The following is a 23,544-nucleotide window of genomic DNA, read 5'->3' on the forward strand; positions in this document are numbered from 1 at the left end:
TGAAATCATGTGTGTGTAAAGTATCTAGCAGTGCCTGGTCTGGTACTCAGTAAGGATGGTGAACTTGGGAACCATTAAGAAGGTGCTTTTTTACATGGAAGGTGCTCAATGAGTATTAACTGGTTCAACTGGAATGCAGTGCAGAAGCACAGCACCTGTGCTGTCTCCTCAGTTCTGTCTCTGTCTCATTTTGACTAAATGAACAGCATTTGTTCATTCACAATACAGCTCACTGTGTACCACATCTTGCACTAAGTGCTAGGGAATCAGAAACAAGTACATTGTTAAGGCAGAATCCCACCCTAGAGAATCACACCCTGGGGAGCCCAGCAAGGAACACCCCTGAGTTGTGTCCCTCTCTTCTCTGCAGGAGATCATCACCTCCATCCTGCTAAGTGGGTGGATTGGGCCCAACATCCAGCTGGCTGAGTGCTATGGACTGAGGCTAAAGCACATGAAGTCAGATGAGATCCACTGGCTTCACCCCCAGATGAAGGTGGGTGAGGTGCAGGACAAGTATGAATGTCTACACGTAGAGGCCGAGTGGAGGTAGGAATGTGGGGTGGTCCTCCCCACAGCACTCCCAATCCTCAGAATCTTCTAGAAAATCCAAGTGGCATCCTAGACTTAGACCTCCTACAATATCTAATGCATGAATTTTTAAAGCCTGATGTGGACTCACAGTAAATCTGTATCCAGAAATGTTCCCAGTTGGGATAATGTCATGCTATGGTGAAGGGGAGTAAAGGATAGGGAGGATGGAGGGACCCACTTCCTCCTCGAGATTCGAGCTTCCCTGCATCACCCAGAGTCTGACCACCTATCACAGGTATGACCTTCACATTAACAAAAATAGAGTCCATTTACGCAAACAAAGACAGCTATGATTCTAGGTGAGTAATCTTATGAGACTGCCATGATATCTGTGGTCCATTGTTGACAAAAAGGTCATTATGTGGCATCTGACAGTACCTATAAGTTTTCATGAATGCATATATTTTTAGGAGAAATGGGACTTGAAGAAGATGTGTCATATATTAATAGATGCCACCTCTGCTGGTAGAATTATGGATTATTTATATTTTCTTTTACAAATTCAAAAATTTTAACATGTTCATTTAATAATTGTTTAGGTGAACACACAAACATATGCACACATTTCAGAGATGGCAAATAGGTAAAAAGAAAGTGCCCAGGATCCCAGGACCTTAAGGTGCAGGTGGTGTCCCCGGCCTCCTGGGCTTGGCCACCATCTTATTCCTCAGCCTCAGAGCCCACAGCTCAGGAGCTGGGTCTCCCAGAGCACGAGGATGGTGCCTTTCTGGGAACAAAGTCTGTGGGATTTCCTTGTCCTTGCTGTTTCCTAAAGATCCAATTTTAGCCCCCTGCCGCCTTGCTCCCTCCTGGCGAATCCCACCTCTGGAAGGGGAAGGGCCTCCAGGCCAATATCTGGGCATGAGTGACTTTTATTTTATTTTATTTTATTTTAAGGCCCTGATGGCCTTCTTCTCCAGTTACTGACTCTCCCCTCCATGACTCCTTTCTCTCCAGGCGGTTCTTCAAGGACATGCCCCACAACGGCCTTGACAAGAAGTCCAACTTCGAGCTCCTGGAGTAAGTGCAGGGCTGCCTCCTGACCCGCCTCCCCTCCTTCCCTCCAGAGCCTCCTTTCCCACTCAGCCCTGGACCAGAGTGGGATAGTCAGGGCCTTATCCCCAAGCCATGGTACCTCCTCCCGACTAGCCAGAAGTCTTGAGCTGGAGGGAAGGAGAGTCAAATGCTGCTTCTGTTTTCTTGTTTTCAGAAAAGAAGTGGGACTCGACCTGTTTTTCCCAAAGCAGATGCAGGAGAATTTAAAGGTGAGAAAATCAAAGGGTGAGGGGCCCAGAAAACCTTTCTTTGTGCAGATCCCCTGGGCTAGAAATACAAGGATTGGGCTGGGGATCCTCAAAGAAGCTGGGGCATCTGCGCTGTCTTGAGCCAGGACATAGGACAGACAAATGCCCCCAGTGGGCCACTTCTGTGGTGGAGAATCAGGATGGGCTGTGCTTGGCTCTAGCCTCCCAAGAGGCAGCCTGAGCCCTGGGAGGCTGACTTCCCTGCCTCCCGCTCAGGGTTAGGATGGGCACCCGAGACCACTGAGTGTGGTTTGAGGAACAGGTCAGTGTTACTGTCATGGCAGGAGCCCTGGGGGCATCTTCCAGCATGGGCATCCTCTCAGTCAGACCTAGTGGAAGGACAGGTGCCAGGAGGGGCAGGGCCTGGCTCAGCACTGCCAACCTCTCCCCAGCCCAAGCAGTTCCGGAAGATGATCCAGCAGACCTTCCAGCAGTACGCCTCACTCCGGGAGGAGGAGTGTGTCATGAAGTTCTTCAACACCCTGGTGGGCTTTGCTAACATCGATCAGTAGACCTATCACTGTGAACTTGTTGTAATGACCAGTCTCCTTATATTCTCTGGGCCTGGTTCTAGGCCTGGCAGGCTAGGGGGCCAGGGAGCTATTTGGGGCCAGGAACAGAATTCAGGCAGCAGGGCCTTGCTGTTACCTGCCTATGGCGGAACTCATGTTAATCCATGTGCGGAGCAGGGAGCTGAATGTTTGCCTCCAGCTGTGGGAGGTGGGCAGGTGGGCAGTTATCCAGAGGGGTGAGCTGTAGAGACAGTGGTCCCTGTCTAGCTTAATGAGCCTTTCTTAGAGTGTCAACACACCAGGTGGCAGAACAGAGGTAACAGCCCCTCTCTCCTCTATTCCAGCAAGGGTGGAACATTACGGTGGACCTGGTCATTGGCCCCAAAGGCATCTGCCAGCTGACAAGTCAAGATGCAAAGGAAGAGAGCACTGAGGCCATGCCAGCCCCTGACTCAGGGTCTTAGATTTCCAACTCCTTCTCTGTCTGACCAATCATTCTTCTTCCCCCGTTTCTGAAAGCAGAGAGCCATGCCCTTGGCATGAGCTTTGTGGACAGTGTTTGGGGATGGTAGCTTGGGCAGATGGCTCCTTATTGCAGACATAGGTGCAGAGAGAGAGAAAAGGATGTGCTTGGCATTCTCCTGGTACAGAGAGAAGAGTAGCTCTGTAAGTGGCAAAGGGAGGCAGTTCTGGGTCCAGTTCTGACTCTACTGCCACCTTGACATATGACCTTGGGCAAGTCCTGTCTTTCTCCACAACCCATTTTCTCTTCTCAAAGGTGAGGGCTTGGACTCGATGATCCTTCCAGACTTTCTCCCTTCATCTGCAGAGAGACTCCCAGTCGCTCCTCCCTCCCTCTCCTGACCCATCTGTATTGCCTGATCCCAGCAATGGGATGCTCTTAAGGCCCCCTTCTTATCCACAGCCCACCTGCCTGGTTGAGTTCAAGCAAATCAGGTCCATCAGGTGCCTCCTGCTGGAGGAGGGCCAGGCTGTCCTGCAGCTGGGCATTGAAGGCGCACCCCAGGTAAGCCTGTATGAACACCTGGAGTCTCTTCAGAGGTATCACTATGGGTTAGGATGCCCTTGGGTCGACATGACTGTGGCAAGCAGGAAGCCAGGGCTTCAGTGACTTTGGGGATCTTGTTAAGAAAACTGCACCCATGCCCCACCAAGGTGCTGGGATGATGGTTTGTATTTTTATTTTAATGTCAGGAAAGAAGTGGGGTCTAATATTGTCCAAGTGAAAAATGACTTATAGGTCAAGATCCCAGGGACGGGGGGATTTCATGGTGGAAGAATCAGAGACCTCCAACTGCAGAGCATCTATCTCTGCTCTCCCCAGTCTGTCCCTGCTTCACTCTGTTTTCCATTTCTCAGTTTCTGCTTTACATAGGGAGCACCCCATGTGGTACGAGGCATCCTGCTTTCTCACTGGTCTTCCCAGAGCTCAGGGTGGTCCATAAGAGGGAGCACAAGCACGTTCCCTAGTGGCAACAGGGAAGGCCAGCAGAGCCCAGAGGAAGTGTGGGTTAGGGCTGGGGATCCTGCAGCATGGTTGGGGATGGGGGTCCTGCAGCCTCTCAAGCAGCACTAGGGGGTACAGTGTAGCCAAGGCTTGAGGTCTCACCTTTGACTTGCTTTTTCTCTGCAGTCTTTGTCCATTAAAACCTCGTCTCTGGCAGAGGCTGAGAACATGGCTGACCTCATAGATGGTTATTGCCGGCTTCAGGGGGAACATAAAGGCTCTCTCATCATCCATCCCAAGAAAGGTAGGTTTCTCTGAAAGGCACAGTGGACAGCTGCACACTGAGCCAAGCCTGCAGGGCGATGTGGAGGCATCGGGGCGTGGAGCCATTGGCTCTTGAGCAAATGCGTTCTTCAGGGGTGTGAGGAGGCGCTCAAGCAGCCCTGCAGGTGCTTCCTGTGGGGCCATCCTGGATCGCCAGCTACAGGCCCTGGTCCTGGTCAGCCACCCCTGGTCCTGCTGGTCAGAGCTTTATAGAGGCCAGCTTCTGGAAGAGCTGCATTTGTAGTACTAGGGAGATCAGAGCCATTGCTAGGACATGGGTGGACCTTCCTCATTTTGGGACCAGGGTCAGCAAATAGGTCTGAGATGGATCACGGGGTGCTGGCAGGAGGAAGCCTACAAGGAGGATCTGATTCTGGCCCAAGGCCTACATAGCTTCCACCCTGATGCTGAGAGGGGACAGAAGGTGGGGAGGGGTCTCCTTGTGGAACAGTGAAAGGCCCTCCATCCATCCCAGACTATGTGTTCCTGGCTCCAATCTTTCCTCCCCTCCTCTCTCTCCAGATGGTGAGAAGCGGAACAGCCTGCCCCAGATCCCTACCCTGTGAGTACAGTGGGGATTTGAAAGGGCCCTGAGCTCAGCCAGTGTGTGCTGGGAGGCGGATGAACAAGCAGGGTGCCCCCACCCCCTCATATTTGAGAGAACTCTAGACCCTGGCCTTTCCCACAGTGTGTTGTCCTCCATGTTTCCCCCTGGTGACATCCTGGGAGGATTGCTGCTGAGCCCCATCCCAGGCCCAGGCCATGCCCCAGCTTGTTGCAGCCAGGTGGGCTGCTTCTGCTATTGGGCGGTGGGTGAGGGGGACCAAAGCTCTGGGGGAGCTTTGCAAGCTCTGTGTTCACTGTCTCCTGCCCTCTCACCTCCTGCAGTAACCTGGAAGTGAAGTGGTCCCACCTCTCAGAAAGCTGCAGCATAGGTAAGCCTGCCCACCCTGCCCACGGCCTGTGCCCACCTCCCCATGTTTGGTTCCTGTGCCTGCTCTTCTGACCATTCCCTCCAAGTTACAGAAAACAACCTTTCCTATCCCTTCTCAGCGCTGGCTTTAAAATATTGCCATTTGTAATAGCAAGCATGTATTGAGTAGTCAGTACACACACTCAGTTTGTCATAACAAGAGGTGGCCCCAAACAAAATCCACAGACCACATGATTACAAACAGACATTGATTTCTCACAGTTCCAGAGGCTGGCAAGCCCAGGGTCAAGGAACCAGCAGATTCAGGTGACTGCCTTATCACTGTGTGCTCCTGTGGTGCAGAGAGAAGGAACTCTGGTGGCCATTCCTCCTCTTATAAGGACACTAATCTTGTAATGGGGGCTCCACTCCCTGACCTCATCTAATTGCCCCTCCAAGCTGCATATCCTAAAACCATCAAATTGTGAGTTAGGACTTCGAGACACAAGCACCCAGTTCATAATGGTGTTAAATGGGTAATAGGAATGTTTGAAGGAGATGGATTTGCCCTAGATAACAAAAGAGAGACTTGAGCCAAGACACCCCAGGCTCAGTGGCTGCCCCAAAGCCTGGGACAGGAGCCGCGGACTTTCCCAGCTTCCCCCCTTCAGTACCCTGACCTCTGGCTGCGCTGGGCTCCAGGTGGGAGCCACACCCAGGTTCCTTGCCTGATGAGGCATCTCACCTGTGTGTTGGGCATCATCCTGTCGTTCCAGAGTCAGACATCTATGCAGAGATTCCCGAGGAGACCTTGAGTTGGCTGGGAGGTAGGTCCTGGACCCCACCAAGGTGACCAGTCAGGGCTCTGGGAAGTGACATGATGGGGATTCCTGGGACACCACTGTGGAGCTTCCTGCCCTCTCTTCCTCCTGCCTCAAGTGTGCTCAGGCAGCAGCCAACCCGGGCTCTTGTGGGTTGCAAGATGAGCTCCTCCTCTGATTGATTGTGTGCTTTTGTATGTCTGTGGGATATGCGAGTTCTAAGAACATGGGCCTGGGATCCAGGAAACGGGGTGATGGTTCCTCCATGGATCTGAGGCAGTGGAATATTCTAGATCTGCTTTCCCAGCCCAGCCTGTGCATTTTGGCTGAGGTTTTATGGGGTTCTGGGGCACCAGGGGATACCAGCTAGTCTGTGTGCCCAGAGGCTGTGTTCTCCATCTGTGCAGGTCCACAGTACAGCATTGCCCATGAGGATGTGATTCTGAACTGTATTCTAGGAGAAGGCTTCTTTGGGGAGGTCTTTGAAGGGGTCCACACAAATCATGCGAGTCCCAGACTCTTCACAACTCTTTGTCCACCTGTCTGGGGGTGAGGCTTTGGTAGGAGAATACACGGAGGCAGGAGGGTGGACCCAGCCAAGTGGGAGTTCATCCAGGGCACCTCTGGTTGGACAGGCTTCGCCTTTTTGGCTATCCTCAACAAGCCTGGGGAGGGTAGTGCCGGAGTGTGGGCAGGGAAGTAAGGAAGCACAGTTTGAAGCCAAGTGTAGATAGAACAGGGCCAGGCAGCCCGCATTTCATGAAGGCCTGTGGTCACCAGCTAACCAGGGCAGATCACGCGGTCCCTCATCTCAGCATCCTGGTCTACACAGCTGAGCTTGAGCTCTTTGATCTCCAAACCCCATTCTGGTTCTAACCCAGCCTGGTCCAGAAGAAAGGGGAAGAAGAGTAAGGGAAGGGGAAAGGGGAGAGAAATGGAAGAAAGGAAGGGGTGGTGTGTCCTGCAGAGGCCAGATCGCCTCACCCCTCAGCAGTCGGCAAAGTCTGTGGGAAGGCCCTGCTGAGGCCAGGGCGGGAACGGTTTCCTTTGAGCACTAGGCTGGACCAAGCTTCCCTAAACCCCCTTGTTGCAGAAAGGGGAGAAATTCAATGTGGCTGTCAAGACCTGCAAGAAGGACTGCACCCTGGACAATAAGAAGTTCATGAGGGAGGCAGGTAGGCACGCCTGGGTGGTACCCAGACTCCTGGCCTTCTAAGGGAGAGGAGAGGGGTGGGTTCTCCTCCAGCTTTCCCCCATTCTCCTGTGTGACCTCCTGCTCCCACTTCAGTGATCATGAAGAATCTCAACCACCCCCACATCGTGAAGCTGATTGGCATCTTCGAAGAGGAGCCCACCTGGATCATCATGGAACTGTACTCCTTCAGGGAGGTGAGCTGGAGGAAGCAGGCCAGGCACCCTGAAGATAGCTGAGACACCAAGGGAGCAAAGGACACTTCTCCAAGCTTTCTGCCTTCCATACTCAGCAGAAGCAGAGGCCTTATTGATAGAGGAAGTCGCCAGAACGTCTTGCTGACTTGGGGTTTGCCCCCAGAGGAAGGGGAGGGTCAGTGGCTGCCAGCAGCCCTGGCTCCATGCTGGGGTCCTGATGGCACCTCCCTCCCCACAGCTAGGCCACTATCTAGAGTGAAATAAGAACTCCCTGAAGGTGCCCACCCTTGTCCTGTACGCGCTGCAGATATGCAAAGCCATGGCCTACCTGGAGAGCATCAGCTGTGTGCACAGATGGGTACACGGAGACAGCAGGAAAGCCAAGCCCATCCATGACCCCAGAGGAAACTGAGGAGCAGGGCCAGAGTCCCACAGGGAGGAGCTGGAGTTCCTGCCTGGGCCTGCACCCAGCAGCTTAGAGCGCTTGAGCACCTCTACAAAGTGTTTTCTCACTAAAAAGCCAAAACAGTTGTGTGGGCCTCAGAGAACTGTCACTAGAAGTAGCTCCAGAGCAACTCCAAAGCTCAGCATCTGATTGTAGCTGAGACCTTCTGCCCCTCCCCTGCAATGCCAGGAAACCTCCTCCCACCCTCTTAGAGCTCCACCTCCTCCAGCCTGCCCACTTAGCTGCCAGGGGTCCAGGAAGAGGATCTGAGCTAATAGAGCACCTGGAGATCCTGAGGTTGAGGCCCAGCACTACCCTCATTCCCCAGCCCCTGGGGCTGTGGAGCTGTCCCTTCCCCACCTGGCCTTGTTCCCATTCCCTGAGAGGAGGCTACTGCCATGGGAACATAGCCCCGGGAGACGACCTGGGCACTTACCAGGTGCTTCCCCACCACTGACGTGGCCTGTGTGGCCTTGTGCCTGACCCTATGCAAAGCCACCCAGGAAGTATCCATTCATTCAGTGATATTATGGAGCTCCTCCTGGATGCCAGGCACTGTCCTAGGTTCTGGGACAAAGTTGTGACCAAAACAGACAAACTTTGTCCTTGTGAAGCTCATGTCCTAGCATGAGCATCAGGTAAACCCTGTCAGTGGCTGTAGGCTAAGGGAGTGGAATGATGGGCCGGGCCCCTTGGGGTACTTAAGCCTGCATGCTTTCAAGTCAGCTTTTTTAACAACGGAAGCAGACTTCTGGGAGCAGAGCTGCCTGTGAGAAGCCAATAGGCCCACTGGTTTGGGGTGAGGAGCCATGCCAGGAGCAAGGCCATCAGTACCAGTAGCTCCTCTACGAGGCTGGAGCTCAGCTCGAAGGAAGCTTCCTGTATGCAACCTCTTCCTGCACTCACCTGCTGGGAACCTTCCTTCAGCTCTCCCACCTGCCCCAGGGTCCTAGGCAGTGCCTCACCCTGGTCTCACGTCCTTCTCTAGGGATATCACCATCCGGAACATCCTGGTGGCCTCCCCAGAGTGTGTGAAGCTGGGGGACTTTGGCCTTTCTTGATACATTGAGGATGACGAGTATTACAAGGGTGAGGGAACTTCCGGCCCCTGCTTTGTCCCTGAAACTAAAATCTCAGAAGGAGCCTACAACTGGGGAGCCCAGACCATGAGCCTCTGGACAGTAGGCTGTTTTTTCTGGAAAATTCTATATCTTTCTTCCCTTAATAATGCCTGTAAACCTCTTTGCTCACCCCAAGCCTCTGTGACTCGTCTCCCCATCAAATGGATGTCCCCCGAATCCATTAACTTCCGCCGCTTCACGACAGCCAGTGACATCTGGATGTTTGGTACGAGGCAATTCAGGAGGGTGTGGAAATGGGCTCAAATTCTCTGTGTGGGTTGGACCAAGAGGAGGATGATCCCTGAACCCACAATACCCCATTTCACTGTGGCCACTGAGAAGTCCCAGAGTTCGGGAGGTGGTGGTAGAGTCAGGGGTGACATGAGCCAAGGACTGGCCTAGAAAATCTGGGTTCATCCTCCTGTAAAAGGCTCTGATGAGAAGCATGGACCCCACCAACCAGCTCCAAGGACAAATGTGGGGACGCCTTGTAAGGGAGCTTCAAACACAAAACTCAGGTGTTTCATGTAAGGAGAAGCAGGGAGTGGAGAGTGCCTAGCTGGGTGTGAATGGGAAACCTCACCAAACACAGCCCTTCAGGTTACCTGCCAGTTCTCCCACAGCTGAGTATAAACCTCATCATTGTTACCCCCATTTTCAAATAAGGAAACTGAGGCTCAGACCAGTAAGGGGCTTGCCCATGATAATACAGGCAGCAAGGGGTGGTGCCTGCCCTACTACTGTAGCTCCTAAACTTCCCAAGAAGGATCTGGTGGTTCCAACATGGGCCACCTCTTGAACCTACAGAATCCAGCCATCTCCATGTTGAGGGTGTCAGGGAGGGGAAGCCCTGGTTCATGTACCACAGATGTAGGTCATTGGTCCCCTGAGTGGACCACCATGGTGGGTAAGACCCCAGTGGCCATAGAGGGAGTTGCAAGATAACACAGACACTCCCTGCTGGGACCAAGTGCTAATGGCCATAGTGTCCCTGGGGTGCCCACTTCCCAGCAGGGTGCCTGACCTTCCCCCTCTGCCCTCAGCTGTGTGCATGTGGGAGATCCTGAGCTTTGGGAAGCAGCCTTTCTTCTGGCTGGAAAACGAGGATGTCATCTGGGTGCTGGAGAAAGCGGACCGGCTGCCCAAGCCTGATCTCTGTCCACCTGTCCTTTACACCCTCATGACTTGCTGCTGGGACTATGACCCCAGTGACCGGCCCCACTTCACAGAGCTTGTGTGCAGCCTCAGGTGAGCACGGGCTGGGGAGCTGGTGTGGGGGGGGGGCGCTGGCTGGGTTGCCCCAGAGGCAAGCTGCTACCGGTGGCACTGAGAGGTTTACAGCTAAGTCAGTGCACTCAGGGGCTCCTCAGGCCTATGCAGCAGGTGGCCCCATTCCCATCTGCTGAATGGAAGAGTTCAGGTTCAAAGTCAGTGACTTGCCCAAGGCAGTGACAAGATGGCCAGGACGTGTACCCAGACCTCCCTGCTGATCATTACTGAGCCACATGACCACATGGAATGAACCGGTCCTTTCAGCAGAGGCATGATGAGCATGAGGCACTCGGTACAGAAGCAGCTCCATCAGGGACTGAAAAGCTGAGGCCAGGTTCACTGTCAGATACTAGTTCAGAGACAAGGTGAGCCTGGGGAGGCCTTGCTCATCAGGGCATCTCCAACCCAGCCCTGTGCCTTGCTCATGCTGTGCCTAGAAGATATTTTCTCTATTGGAATAAAAAAATGTCTGGTGCAGCCAGACATGGTGGCACACACCTGTATCCCAGCAGCTTGGGAGACTGAGGCAGGAGGAATACAAGTTCAAAGCCACACTCAGCAACTTAGTGAGGCTCTAAGCAACAGCGAGACTCCATTTCAAAATAAAATATAAAAAGGGCTGGGGATGTCTGCTCATCTCTGCCTCCACAGCTTAAAAACAGTCATAGACAGTAGTGAATGAATGGGGGTAGCTGGGTTCAATAAGAATTTCAATAAGAAATTCAAAGAAATTTGAATTTCTCATAATTTTCATGTGTCATAAAATATCATTTTATTTTTATTTTTTTCAATTATTAAAAAAATGTGATAACCATTTTTAATTTGAAGCCATAGAAAAATAGGTGGGAGACCACATGTGGCCTGTGACCATGGTTTGCTGACCTCTGTTTTAGGAGATCTCTTGCTTAATTGACCTTTAACAACATTAACATGTTGTTAATACTACTCATTGATATAATATAAACATGTTGGCAAATTTTAGTGAGGGCAAGAAAATTATCCCTACAAACTGGCTGGTTGGAGGGCCACCAAGGAGGAGGCTTGGAATGTCCAGGCAGGGGGCAGCAGGGATGACCCTGCATTTGTTTGTGGGGCAGGGTCCCCAACATAGTCTGCAAAACCTCTAGCTTAAAAAGCTTCTCTGGCTGGGTGTGGTATTGCACACCTGTAATCCTCTCTGGGTGGGTGTGTTATTGCACGCCTGTAATCCTCTCTGGCTGCATGTAGTACTGCACGCCTGTAATCCCCGTGACTTGGGAGACTGAGGCAGGAGGATTACAGGTTCAAGGCCTGCCTCAGAAATTAGTGAGACTCTAAGCAACTTAGCAAGACTTGTCTCAAAATAAAAATTATTTTCCTCCTTCATTGGCTCTCCTGACTAATTCATCTGCGTTGTCCCTCACAGGGAAGATTGACGAAGCCAGGGAGTTCCAGGAGAAATGTATTGAAAGCTGTACTTTGAGAGAGCAGAAGTTCTGATTGAGGAGTATGTGGTCTTAATCCATTCTGGGATCTGGAGAACCAGGGGAGCATGATGGGGTGCCTGAGGTGAGAGGTGTCTCCTTCGGAGGCAATGGGCCAACCCCCCACCTTGATGCAGTTTGAAGCAGGCTTCTCTGATGCAAAGGAAGGATACTCAAAGACCCAAAGGACCCCAGCTGCCTCCCTCAGGTCCTTTCTTTAGGGGAAATAAAGGTTTTGATTAGTGTTTCCCAATCTTGTAGGGGTAGGAAGGGCTGTTTTAAAGGTCAAATTTGGAGAATTCTTCCATGTAATCGTAATTTTAGAATCCTTTGATCGGCAAAATACATTGTGTTTGAAAACACAGTACCAGGCAATATCAAAAGTGTATAACACTCTGGGGCTGGGGATGTGGCTCAAGGGGTAGCGCGCTCACCTGGTATGCGTGTGGCCCGGACTTGATTCTCAGCACCACATCCTCAGCACCACATACAAACAAAGATGTTGTGTCTGCCAAAAACTGCAAAAGAAATAAATATTTAAAAAATTCTCTCTCTCTCTCTCTCTCTCTCTCTCTCTCTCTCTCTCTCTTTAAAAAAATAAAATAAAAACAAAAGAACATAACACTCATACCCATTTGAACGAGTGGATTGATGGAGCCTCTGCAGTAATTCCAGAGGCCTCTGGGGTCTGTGATGCCCAGGTTGAGAAGCATGGAATTGGGGCAGAAAGGTGAGGGGCACTAGAATGGCTAACAGGTGAGGGTTGGGGGAGGTGAATCCACAGCCCATTTGCTCACATCAGAAACCAGATGGTGAATTGTTTAATGACAAGTGAAACCCAGGCCTTCATCATGAAGTTGACTGGGACACTGGAAATCTAAACAGGGGATTTGCACCAATAGCAGGCACAGGAAGGCAGGAAGTGTGGGGAGCTGGGGATACAGCAGGCTTATGCTGCCCAGTTGGGCTAAGTCTGGCTCTCCAGGGACTTCCTCCCATCCCTGAGGTCCTCCCAACTTGGTGCAGGGTGCCCTCAGGATCCATACCCCACCCTGTCTCAGAGGGGTCCCCCAGGCCACTCTTCCCAAGGAAATGCCCCATGCCTGAGTAAACCAAACCAAAAACCAACAGATAAATCCTTTTTTTAAAAAAGAGAGAGAGAGAGAGAGAATTTTTTAATATTTATTTTCTAGTTTTCGGCAGACACAACATCTTTGTTTGTATGTGGTGCTGAGGATTGAACCTGGGCCGCACACATGCCAGGAGAGCGCGCCACCACTTGAGCCACATCTTCAGCCAGAGATAAATCCTTTATGTGAAAATAAAATGCTTTGATTCAGAAGGTGGAAGCAATGTCCTTAAAAACTAAACATAATTAAAATAGTGATGTTATTTAAATTTTATATATAACTATATATAATTATTGAAAATTACACATAGACACACACACACACACACACACACACACAGTTAGCTTTCCATATTCATGTGTTCTGTATCTATGGATTCAACCAACCAGGAATCAAAAATATTAATATAAGAAAAAAAATCTCATCTATACTGGATATGTACAGACTTTTTTCTTGCCATTCCCATAAATTTACTGTATGCCAGCTATTTGTGTAGCACTTACATTACATTAGATGGCAAAAGCAATCTAGAGATGATTTAAAGCATACTGGGAGATATATGTACATTACATGCAAATACCATGCCAGTTTGCTCAAGGAACTGGAGCATCTACAGATCTGGGGTATCTACAGGGTGTCCTGGAATGAATCCCCCTTGAATATGGAAGGACAACTATGTGTGTGAGAATTTACTTATCCATGGACTAATCATATATGTCAATTTGTAACATGACTATGAAACATAACTGTTTGGAAAAGGGCCCGAGGGAGGAGTCATGGTCTCAATAGCAGCCTGCATGGACCCTGGGTGTGCAGAATACCACTGGGGGAGTGTTAGGCAGATGAGAGGCCATGATGCTCCACCAGTTGTCTCCAACAGGGCCAAGGAAATGCCACATCACATTCTTCAGCAACTCTGAGAGAGCAAGTCTGTGTCCCCCATGATGCTCTTGTATCACTTCTTTGTGCTCCTGTTTGTAGCAGCTGATTGTCCACCCTCCTTGCCTTGTCCTATGCCTTGTGCTCCTTTACTTCTCCTTAATAGGTCCCTGAGGGTCTGTGTCCAGCTCCCCTACACTCACCAGCCCTATGGAGTACCCATCTCCCGTTAACTCGCTGCATACCCCACCTCTCCACCGGCACAATGTCTTCAAGCGCCACAGCATGCAGGTAAGAGGGAACTACATGCTGAGTCCCAGCCCAGACTGAGGAGGATGCTGGAGGGAGGTGGCCTTGGATACTAGGAACCCCACATCCTCAGCCTCAGGGAGTGCCCTCCATGCTTCTGTGTGCCAGTCAAGTCATCGAGGTATTCTATGACTCTTCCCTTTGCAAATATATCAAAGTTGGGATGAAGTTAGGCTCTGCTCCTGGGGACACCAGCTGGACACCATCTGGAACTGCCCTTGTCCACACTGGAGCTGTGGCAAATGATGTAAAATTCTCTTCCTTTTCTGAGCCCCAGAGGCAGGGTGCAGTGCAGTAGTGTGGAGGCTGGTGGGTGGAGTGCAGCCAGGCCTGGTGGTGCTGGAGAATAAAAGGCCCTGGAGGTTCTGCCCCACTCTGCCGTCCTACCTGATTGTTAAATCTCTCCTCCATCAGAGAAAAGAAAGTCTTCCTGGCAGCTGCTGCTACTGCTGCTGCTTTTGTAAAGGTGGTGCTGGGTGGGAAGGAACTTAGGGGGTATTGTGGTTACAGGCTCATGAACTGCTAGAGAGGGGGCTAAGCCACCTCCCCAGTGATCACTATGTCATCAGTGACTGTGAGACCCTGAGTGCTTTGTAGAATATCTGTTGATTGTCATATCTTATATAGCAAAACCATCTTTGCTTGAAAGCAGATGCTCACTTGCCACCAATCATCTCCTTTAATGCAATGACCTCTTGCCGTTTGTTGCCGTGAAATCTTGACATATTTTACCAAACTGGATTACAAAACAGGCTAAACTCATAATTTGAGCTCTAACTTGTATATATATCTGATATTTCAGGCTCAAGATATATGTCTCAAAAAATTGGGGGGCAAGGGAATATGTGTTTATCATAACAGATTTGGAAATTTTGGGCAAGTATGTTGTCATATATCTGTACTGTTATTCTTTATCTAGGAACGAATTGAATGCCCATGGTAGCTTCAAATTTCAGGCAGCGAGATCTGTTGAGAAATAAATTTTCCCCAACCTACCTCATTTTTCTCTCTCACATTAATTTAAACAATTTCTATCTTTTCATAGGCTTAACAATAAAACTATGGTTCTAAGCAAGTACTATAATTTACGCAGTATGCAGTTTCTCTACCCTTCTGCCCTCGACTCTTTATCCATAATTAATTAAGTTTTAGGGAGCTTTACTTTAAAAATTGTGCTTTTAGAAAGAAGCTGTTTTGTATACGTGAGGGGCTGCGTGGCCTTTGTCTAAGCCCTGCTCCACCCGGAGGATTTTGTTCCCTTCCATAAAGACAGACTGTGCCGCAGGAAAAAATGACCTTTTGTGTCAGAGGTTTAGAAGTAATTTCCAAGAAAAAAAATCTGCCTGCAAGAACATAATAAGCACTTCTTTAATCAAACAAAAAAAAAGATTAAAAATATAGATAGAAACACTGAGGAAATCCTCCCCCAGGTGAAGCGCTGACGAGGTCCCTGCAAGGCACTTGGAAACATTAAAGGAACACTCAGAAATGGTAACAACAATTTTCCTCCCTACGGGCCCCATGGCCTGGCTCTTCTGGGAGCCTGTGGGATGCCACAGAGTCAGGATGGCAGCATCTTCTTCCTGGAGTCTTCGCAAGTCAGTACTGAAGTTCCACAGGCCACAGTGCGCCTGTGCACTTGAAGGCGCTGTCCAGGGTGCTGAAGGAGGAACATGATTTTGCTTCCAAGGAGCTTTCAGTCAGTCAGAAGAAGCAGGTCAAGTGTAGGCTCACGAATAATGTGAGCCATAAAGTTGTGGGGGCCACGAAGCAGGTGTTCAGAGGGGAGAGTGACTCCTGCCTGCTGCTGGCTTTCAGCTGAGCCTGAAGGATGGAGAAAATTTGGACTGGAAGAAACTGGAATGTAGGGATGGAAGAGGCAGGGGCAAGTGTGGTGGGGTTTGAGCAAGGAAGGGTATATATGGTGGGGGGGGGACGAGGCTGGCAGGTGTCGTGGCTCATGAACATCATTTTAAAAGACAAAGGGAGTGTTAACTGTCCATGACCTGGGAAAAATACCTAGAGTGTATTTCAGAAAAACCAGCCTAGAGATTCAAGATTATAAAGGCTCTCATTTTTTCCTTTGGTCTTACTATGAAATTGAAAGACTCGTTCTGTTGAGTCTTCTAATTTTGGTTCGTTAAAGTTTTTGCTAAGATTAATCTTGGAACACAAAAGCATGAAAGTGGTGGCATTTGTAAAATTATACAGTATTTTCTGGACTCCAGTAACTGATATTTTCTGCATTGAATCTTTCTCAGTCTGTGTATTTTTTTTTCTTACACCTAGATATTCTTATCTCTGTATATAGAACCTGGGGCACTTATTTCCTTTTTATCACTATTTGTCAATAACCTGGGGCAGCCATACCATTGTGTTTACAGGTATTGACACTTAACCAAGCATATTTGTTGCCTCAAAATTTGTTAATTTTGGAGTATCAGATGTATGCCTGCTTCAATTGCTTAATGAGTACTTATTCCTTTTTGTATGGCTGTAACAAAATTCCCGAGGCTGGATACTTTATAGAGAAGAGGGGTTTGTTTACCTCATAGTTTCAGAGATCCAAGAATAAGACACTGATATGTGCTTAGCTCTGGTGAAAGCCTTCTGGCTACATCACAGTCTTATGGATGGCATCACAGTGGGAGCACATATAGGAAGGAGAGATCACTTTGCAATACAGAAAACAAGATCCCAAGAGGGAAACATTTTTCATAGCAGTCCCCTCTCTCAAGAATTAATGCACTCCTTCCACACCTGGCCCACTCCCATGAGAGACCATTAAACCATTTGTAAGAGTGGCACCCCTGCAGCCTAATTATGTCCCACCTGGCCCCATTTCTTTTGGAGGTTCCAACACCTTGGCACTGCCACATGGAACCCAGCCTCCATCCAGCACATGAATCTCCGGGGGGCAAACAATGCCCAAACCATAGCACTCTGTCTCTGTTAAGTAGATTATATATTCAGCAATCTCAGGGTTGTAAAATACCCTTACATTCTGAAATCTGTTTTCTTTTAAAAAGGTCTAGCTCAGTGATCCTCAGCTGAGGTGTTTTGCTTCTGCGGGGACACTTGGCAATGTCTGGAGTCAGGTTTGTCCCAGTGGGGAGGGCTGCAGGTACCTAGAGGGTGGAGGCCAGAGGCTGCTTTGCATCCTACAAGGAAATTTCCTTGAAATGAAGGATTGATTGTCTGGCCCCAACACTGGCCTAACTGTTGTTTACTGATCTCCATGAGAAAAGGAACATCTCCTATTTTAAAATAACTATTCTCCCAGCACCCAGTTCTATCCCTGCTTCATAGTATTGCTTAGTGAGTACGTACTAAATAGATCATTGAATAAGGAATATTTTAGCAAAAACGGTAACTTGTAGGGAAGGTATTATTAGAAATCAAGATTGGTAACTGAAACTAAATGAACTCTAGGTAAACTGTCCAAATACAGCTGTTTTTAGACTATAATATTCAAGTTTATTTTATAGGGTATACGGGGAAAACTATTTTGAGAGGCTTGGCAGGGATTGTAGCTTTCTAAAAGTATATAGAGTTTTTCTAGAATTTTCTTTACATGATTTGTGTGTGCACTGGCCACTTTGAAGGAAAGGAACTGTTTTAGTTCATTTTGTGCTGCTGTAATAGGACACTGGAGACTGGGTGATGTATGATGAACAGAGATCGATCTCTTACAATTCTGGAGGCTAGGAAGTCCAGCACCAAGGGCCACAGCTGGTGAGGGTTCTCTTGCTGTGTCATAGCTTGGCAGAGGCATCACCCATGTGATGAAAAACAGTATGGGAAAATGAGGGAAGGAGGCCTAACTCATGATTCTGTCAGTCTGCCCTCCTGTGCTAACTAGCCTACCCATGCATTGGTGGCACTGACCTATTCATGAAGGCAGAACCCTCGTGGCCTAGTGGTCTCTTAAAGTCCCCACCTCCCACGCTGTTGTGCAGGAGATTAAACAGCCAACACATGAACTGTGAGGACCACTTTCAGACTATAGCATGAGCTGGAGTGCCTGTGGGCTTCCTTGTCATGGTTGAGTCCTGCCACTGGCAAAGGCTCCCTGGGGAGTACTCAAAAGGACGCCCCTGGCACTCTCCCTCCATCCCAGATGCTAAGGGGATCACTGTACATCAGGAGGAAAACAGAGTAGTTGGAGGGACTAAACAGATAATTACACAATTGAACCATAAAAAGAAGGAGGAAAAACAGGAAAACACCCGCGCTTTCCATTCAGCAGCTCGGTCTGTAGGTCCACAGTCCCACAGGTGAGTGAAAACGGGGTGAGGTTAATAAAGCTGGGGACAGAAAGCACCAGCCTTGAGATCTGCAGAGCTTTGCTTTTTAAAATTTCATTCTTCATCTTGCCTCATAGCTCCTGCACTTCTGGCCTGTGGTTAGATAACCCTGGTGGCTACCTTAACAAAGCTGAGTGGGACTACATGCCAGAGAGCTGGAGGCTGCACCTGTATCCCATGAAGCTTCCAGGACTGTTGCATGGCACTTAGATGGAGAAAAAAAAACAAAGGGCTTCCAGAGGCTGGCTTTGCATTTCTAAATATATTAAATGACAGCAACATCACCAATGCCAACCGAGAAAATATAATGTTAAAATGTCGTTGACAGTTCATGTCGCAGCTTGAGTACGGTGCATGTTTAGCAGTGTGTGCTGGGGTTCATCATTCCTGCTGCCACCAGGGCCATGTGTGAGGCTGACACCTGATAATAACTGTCTGCATATAGGGCTGCTGGGCTAAGAACAAGCTAGAAAAAAGTGGCTGCAAGGCCGAGGCTTGTGGCTCCCCTGAGGCTCTTCTGGGGACCTTCCCTCCTCCAAGCCTGGGATAGGGCTCATTGCATCTCTCCTTTCTCTCACTGTCCTCCCAGGAGGAGGACTTCATCCAACCCAGCAGCAGAGAAGAGGCCCAGCAGCTGTGGGAGGCTGAGAAGATCAAGATGTGGCAGATCTTGGACAAGCAGCAGAAGCAGAGGCTGGAAGATTCCCAGTGGCTGAGGCAGGAGAAGTCCTTGGTGAGCCTGTGCGGAGCCTGGGAAGGGGTTTCCCTGCTCTGCCTGTGCCCTCTTTGCCTCCCACTAACTGGGACAAACACATGCCGTGCATTCTGGTGTTCAGTTCCAGAACCCTAAGTTGTTGCCTTTGGTCTCCTCTGCAGGACCCTATGGTTTACATGAACAATAAATCCCCATTGGAAAGTCTCCTGGAGAGGCCTCTTTTTAGAGCCACGGCCTGGGAAGGCCTTGTCGCCCCAGGAATCACCAGTCCCTGGGCCTGCCTGTCTCCTCCTTGGGGCTGCCCATCTTGGGACCCTCCCACCCCATGGCCATAGTCTCTAATCACACTGTGGAGCAGGGTGAGGGAGGTGGGTCAGTGGGTGGTCCCAGAGCTGTAGAAGTGACTGTTCTCTTTCCTTCTTTCCTTGTAGACCCCAGAGAAGGAGGCCGGCTACAGTGGGTGTTCCTGCCCTTCCTTGGGGAGTCCCCACCTGGGTCTCTGTGGTACCCCATCTTTGTTTACTGCCTTGCAGGGAGCAGCAGAGTATGCCTGCAATGTTAAGAACCATCTATTTGATTTGTTTTTAATGTGGCATGTGCAAAGGGGGTCAGCTTACAGTGGAGAGCTGCTCCCTGCTCTGTGCAACTCCTCGGTCCTCTTCTCGGTCCATCTCCTGCCTGCCTTTATTTGGCATAGTGGGTGATTCTCGCCTTTCCACTCCTCACTCTGGTGGAGGAAGGTTAAGTAGTTCCACCCACCTCCCCCACTTCTTAGGTCTTCTCCAAGCCCAAGGGATGAATGAGACCAAGCCTAGGATATCTCTCCAGAAGCTCGTGCTGAAGTCAAGGAAAGGAGGGGGAGGAGCTGATGATAATGATAAGAAGAGCAAGGACAATGGACAGAGAGAACTTAACACAAGCCAGGCACAGGCCAAGTCACAAATATTAACTCATTTGTATTGTAGCAACTCAGAGACAGGCAGTGTGTCTCCATTTTACAAAGGATGCAACTGAGACACCAGCTGGTTGATAACTTGCCCAGTGTCACCCAGCTGCTAATTAGCACGGCTCAGGGGTGAGCCTAGGCTCTCTGGTTCCAGGTGACTTCAGAACTAACCCTCTTATTCTGCAGATGAAAATTGAGACCGGGGGCATACAGATGTGCTGTCTTGGGTGGCAGGGCTCTTTGGTGGCGGAGGTGTGAGCAGAACCAGGTGTTCTGATTTCCATGCTGTGTTTTCCCTTCCAGCAGCTTCGCAGGGCCTGTGTGTGTCTTTGTTCATCAGAGTGGGCATGAATAGCAAGGCTCTGCTGGTATTTCATTTATTTGAGCCCCAAATGCTCAAGGAAAATCATTATATCATCCTCACAAATCTACCCATGAGCAGCTGATACACCAGGGTGGGGGCTCCAGGGACCCCCATTGCCTGTAGAGAGTGAGGCTTCTTTTTCATGGGTGGCCAAGGCCAGAGTGTTGCTGTCCCTTGGGCCTGTGTCCATCAAGGAGGAAGCATGCCAGAGCTGGAACTCCCATGAGGTCACCCCATCTCTGTGGTGACTTTGATTTTTTTTTCTTTCTATAGAAAACCACAGAGGCCAGCATGCTCTTCCCCTGCCATCTTCCTGGGATTGGGGCCTAATACCCCCGGAGTCTCCTGATAATGGAGGAGAGGGCTTTGCTTGATCATCAGTGGGTATGAAGGCAAAGGCCAGCTGCTGAGACCCCTCTACCCACTTACTCACTCACTGTCCTTCCCGTTGCAGCAGAGTTCACAGGGCCCCCACAGAAGCCACCACAACTGGGGGCACAGGTAGGTGTTGGCTTCCCCAAGGCTGGATATGAATTAGAGTGGGGATTCCCAGGACTGAATACTATGGTCTTTAAGACAAGCACCTTGCCTCAGGCTACATCAGTTGGTACATGTAGAAACAGGGGTAGAGCTAGGCTCCTGTCCCCACTGCCTGACCCAGAGGAAAGCTCATAGGTGCAGCCCTGGGGGAGGATGAGTGGTCCCTTTCTCTTTTGAGCCACCCTTAAGCTTTTGGCACCCCCCTCCACCTCGTCCTTGCAGTAGCCTGGGTGGCCACTGGTATTCTTTGCTCTAGAACAGTGGTTCTCGATGTCCACTGCCCATTAGAATGACTGACGGGCACTGACCAACCTGGACCCCAAGGCTAGGTGATGGTTCCGTGGGTCTGGTGAGGCCATCACCAGAACGTGATTAGGTTCCCTGGCTGGACCGACATTGTCCTGGAGGCAGAAGGGAGGGATACAGGCCCAGGAAAGGTCACTATTGCTCCACAAGAGTCCTTCCTGGTGGGCTGGTGGCTGAGTTGCCTACCCACAAAAGAACAGCAGTGGTAGCAGGGTCCTCCCAGGTCCCTCAAGCCCCCTCAGCTTCTTGTCCTTAGTCCATTCAGCCCACAGCCAACCTGGACCGGACCGATGACCTGGTGTACCTCAATGTCATGGAGCTGGTGCAGGCAGTGCTGGATCTCAAGAATGAGCTCTGCCAGCTGCCCCTTGAGGGCTACGTGGTGGTGGTGAAGGTGAGAGCCCAGGCAGAAGGGATCCGAGGAGGTGGGGCTGTCACCCCTGAAGAAGGGGGTGGTGTCTCCACCCACGGTTAAAGGGAAGTTGGTCCTGGAACCCCAGAAGTGCTCTGGCCAAAGCAAACAGGGCTTTCTGGAAAAGAAAACAGCAGGCGCTAACAGCTGCCCTGCGCCTTCCTCCCCTCAGAACGTGGGGCTGACCCTGAGGAAGCTCATTGGGAGTGTGGATGATCTCTTGCCCTCCTTGCCATCATCTTCGAGGACAGAGGTAGGTGTCCTATCCTAGATGGTGTCGAATCTGTCCCTTCTCCCCATACCTCCACCTGTTCCTAGTTGCATTTCTAGCAGAGGCCCCTGGGCCACCTGGGCAGCCCCATTTCTGTCCATCAGGAGACTGCACAGCATGTCTGGGCAGCAACAACCAGAGGGCTGAGAGGCCCCCAGGAGCCTGGCCAGATTCTGGGGTGAATTTCCTATCGGGTCTCAGATTGCCATGTATTCTCATTGAATGCGGATGTGCAAGAGGGTACGCCTGCCTCCCCTCCCCATCCTTTATCCTTTATCTACTCACTGGACCAAGGTCAAGGTGAATGTCTCATTGAAATCCCGTCAATGAAGCCCTGGGAATCACAGTGTCCTGCTGACACAGCTCTGTGGTGTCCACCAGGGACCTAGCCTGATCCCTGGGACCTGTGAACTCATTACCTTACAAGGCTAAAGGGGGCGGGGGAATGTGATCTGTGTGAGGCTCTTGAGAGGGGGAGATTATGTGGATTACCCAAGTGGGCCTGTGTCCTTATTAATGGGCAGCGGGAGGAAGGTCAGAGAAGTGCTGTGATGACAGAAACTAAAGTCAGAGGGACACTGCTTCTGGAAGGTGCAGCTTCAACACAGGGAAAGGCAGGGAACACCCTGCCCACGTCTAGAAAGAACACAGTCCAGTCTGCACCCTGGGGTTAGCCTCATTGGGCCCGCTCAGAAGTCTGACCTGCAGAACTGTAAAGGAATGACCTGTGCTGCTCGGAGCTGCTGGGTTTGTGGTCATTTGTTACTGCAGCTGTAAGAAGCTGATCCAGGGCCACTGGACATTTGTTGATTGTCTGTCTGGAAATCAAATGTGGGCCTCCCATGGAGCCCTGGGATTCTCTGCCTCTCGTGGTCAGCCATCTGACACATGATCCATGTGGCATGTGGCCCATCCCATCACCACCCTAACCATCTGCCTGCTCAAGGCAAGGCAGAGCAGGGACACTTGGGACATTTCTCAACCTGCCTCTGGGTGGCAGCAGTAGCCCACAGAGGCACCCCATCTAGGCTGGTACCACCAGAGGGCTGAGATGGCCACCAGGGACCTAGACAGCTTTAGGGAAAATTTCTTGAGGAGAAGTCAGGTGTGATGTGATAGCTCTGTATCCTAGGGATGACCATGTATTCACTCGCTCATTCAACAAACATCTCTTGTGTTTCATGTGCTCAGTGTGCTAGGCTCTGGGCATGTGGTGGTTAAAAAAAAATCCCAGATCTCTTGATTTGACAGTAGAGAGTTACAAAACGGCACAGGGACGTGGACCCTGGCCGTTCAACTGAATGCTGGTGGTGTGAATGGTTGTTGCTACCTGATGGCATATGGGGTGGGGTCAGGCCATGCTCACATGATTGGCTAGGGGTTGGGATGCCCACTCCAATCTGTATGGGGGGCTGGATTCAGCCAGGCCTAGACCCACCTTATCCCCAGAGATTTCTGACTACCTCAGCCAGTACCCTTCCCCATGGCCAAGCACCTCGCCTTTCTGTGTGCTTTCCCTACAGATTGAGGGGATACAGAAGCTGCTCAACAAGGACCTGGCAGACCTCATCAACAAAATGCGGCTGGCGCAGCAGAATGCCGTGACCTCCCTGAGTGAGGAGTGCAAGCGACAGATGCTCACGGTCTCCCACACTCTGGCTGTGGACGCCAAGAACCCGCTGGATGCCATGGATCAGGCCAACGTCCTAGCCAATCTGGCCCACCTGCCTGCAGAGTGA

The 23,544-nt window shown here is 50.4% G+C and overlaps 1 protein-coding gene across 1 annotated transcript; it reads left to right on the forward strand.

Moving 5' to 3' along the window:
- The first annotated feature begins 55 nt into the window (after window positions 1–55).
- Window positions 56–23,544, forward strand: LOC144250962 (protein-tyrosine kinase 2-beta-like). The gene is given in 26 exon segments (XM_077794119.1): window positions 56–82; window positions 371–549; window positions 1,552–1,614; window positions 1,805–1,859; window positions 2,291–2,431; window positions 2,755–2,827; window positions 3,334–3,437; window positions 4,065–4,182; window positions 4,725–4,764; window positions 5,091–5,137; window positions 5,892–5,942; window positions 6,344–6,441; window positions 7,030–7,111; window positions 7,225–7,325; window positions 7,564–7,676; window positions 8,756–8,859; window positions 9,028–9,117; window positions 9,935–10,139; window positions 13,824–13,926; window positions 18,841–18,984; window positions 19,128–19,162; window positions 19,397–19,422; window positions 20,731–20,777; window positions 21,379–21,516; window positions 21,707–21,787; window positions 23,329–23,544. Coding segments are annotated over 26 exon segments (2,481 nt in total).

Source organism: Urocitellus parryii, chromosome Y (genome assembly GCF_045843805.1).
Source record: "Urocitellus parryii isolate mUroPar1 chromosome Y, mUroPar1.hap1, whole genome shotgun sequence".
Taxonomy (NCBI): domain Eukaryota; kingdom Metazoa; phylum Chordata; class Mammalia; order Rodentia; family Sciuridae; genus Urocitellus; species Urocitellus parryii.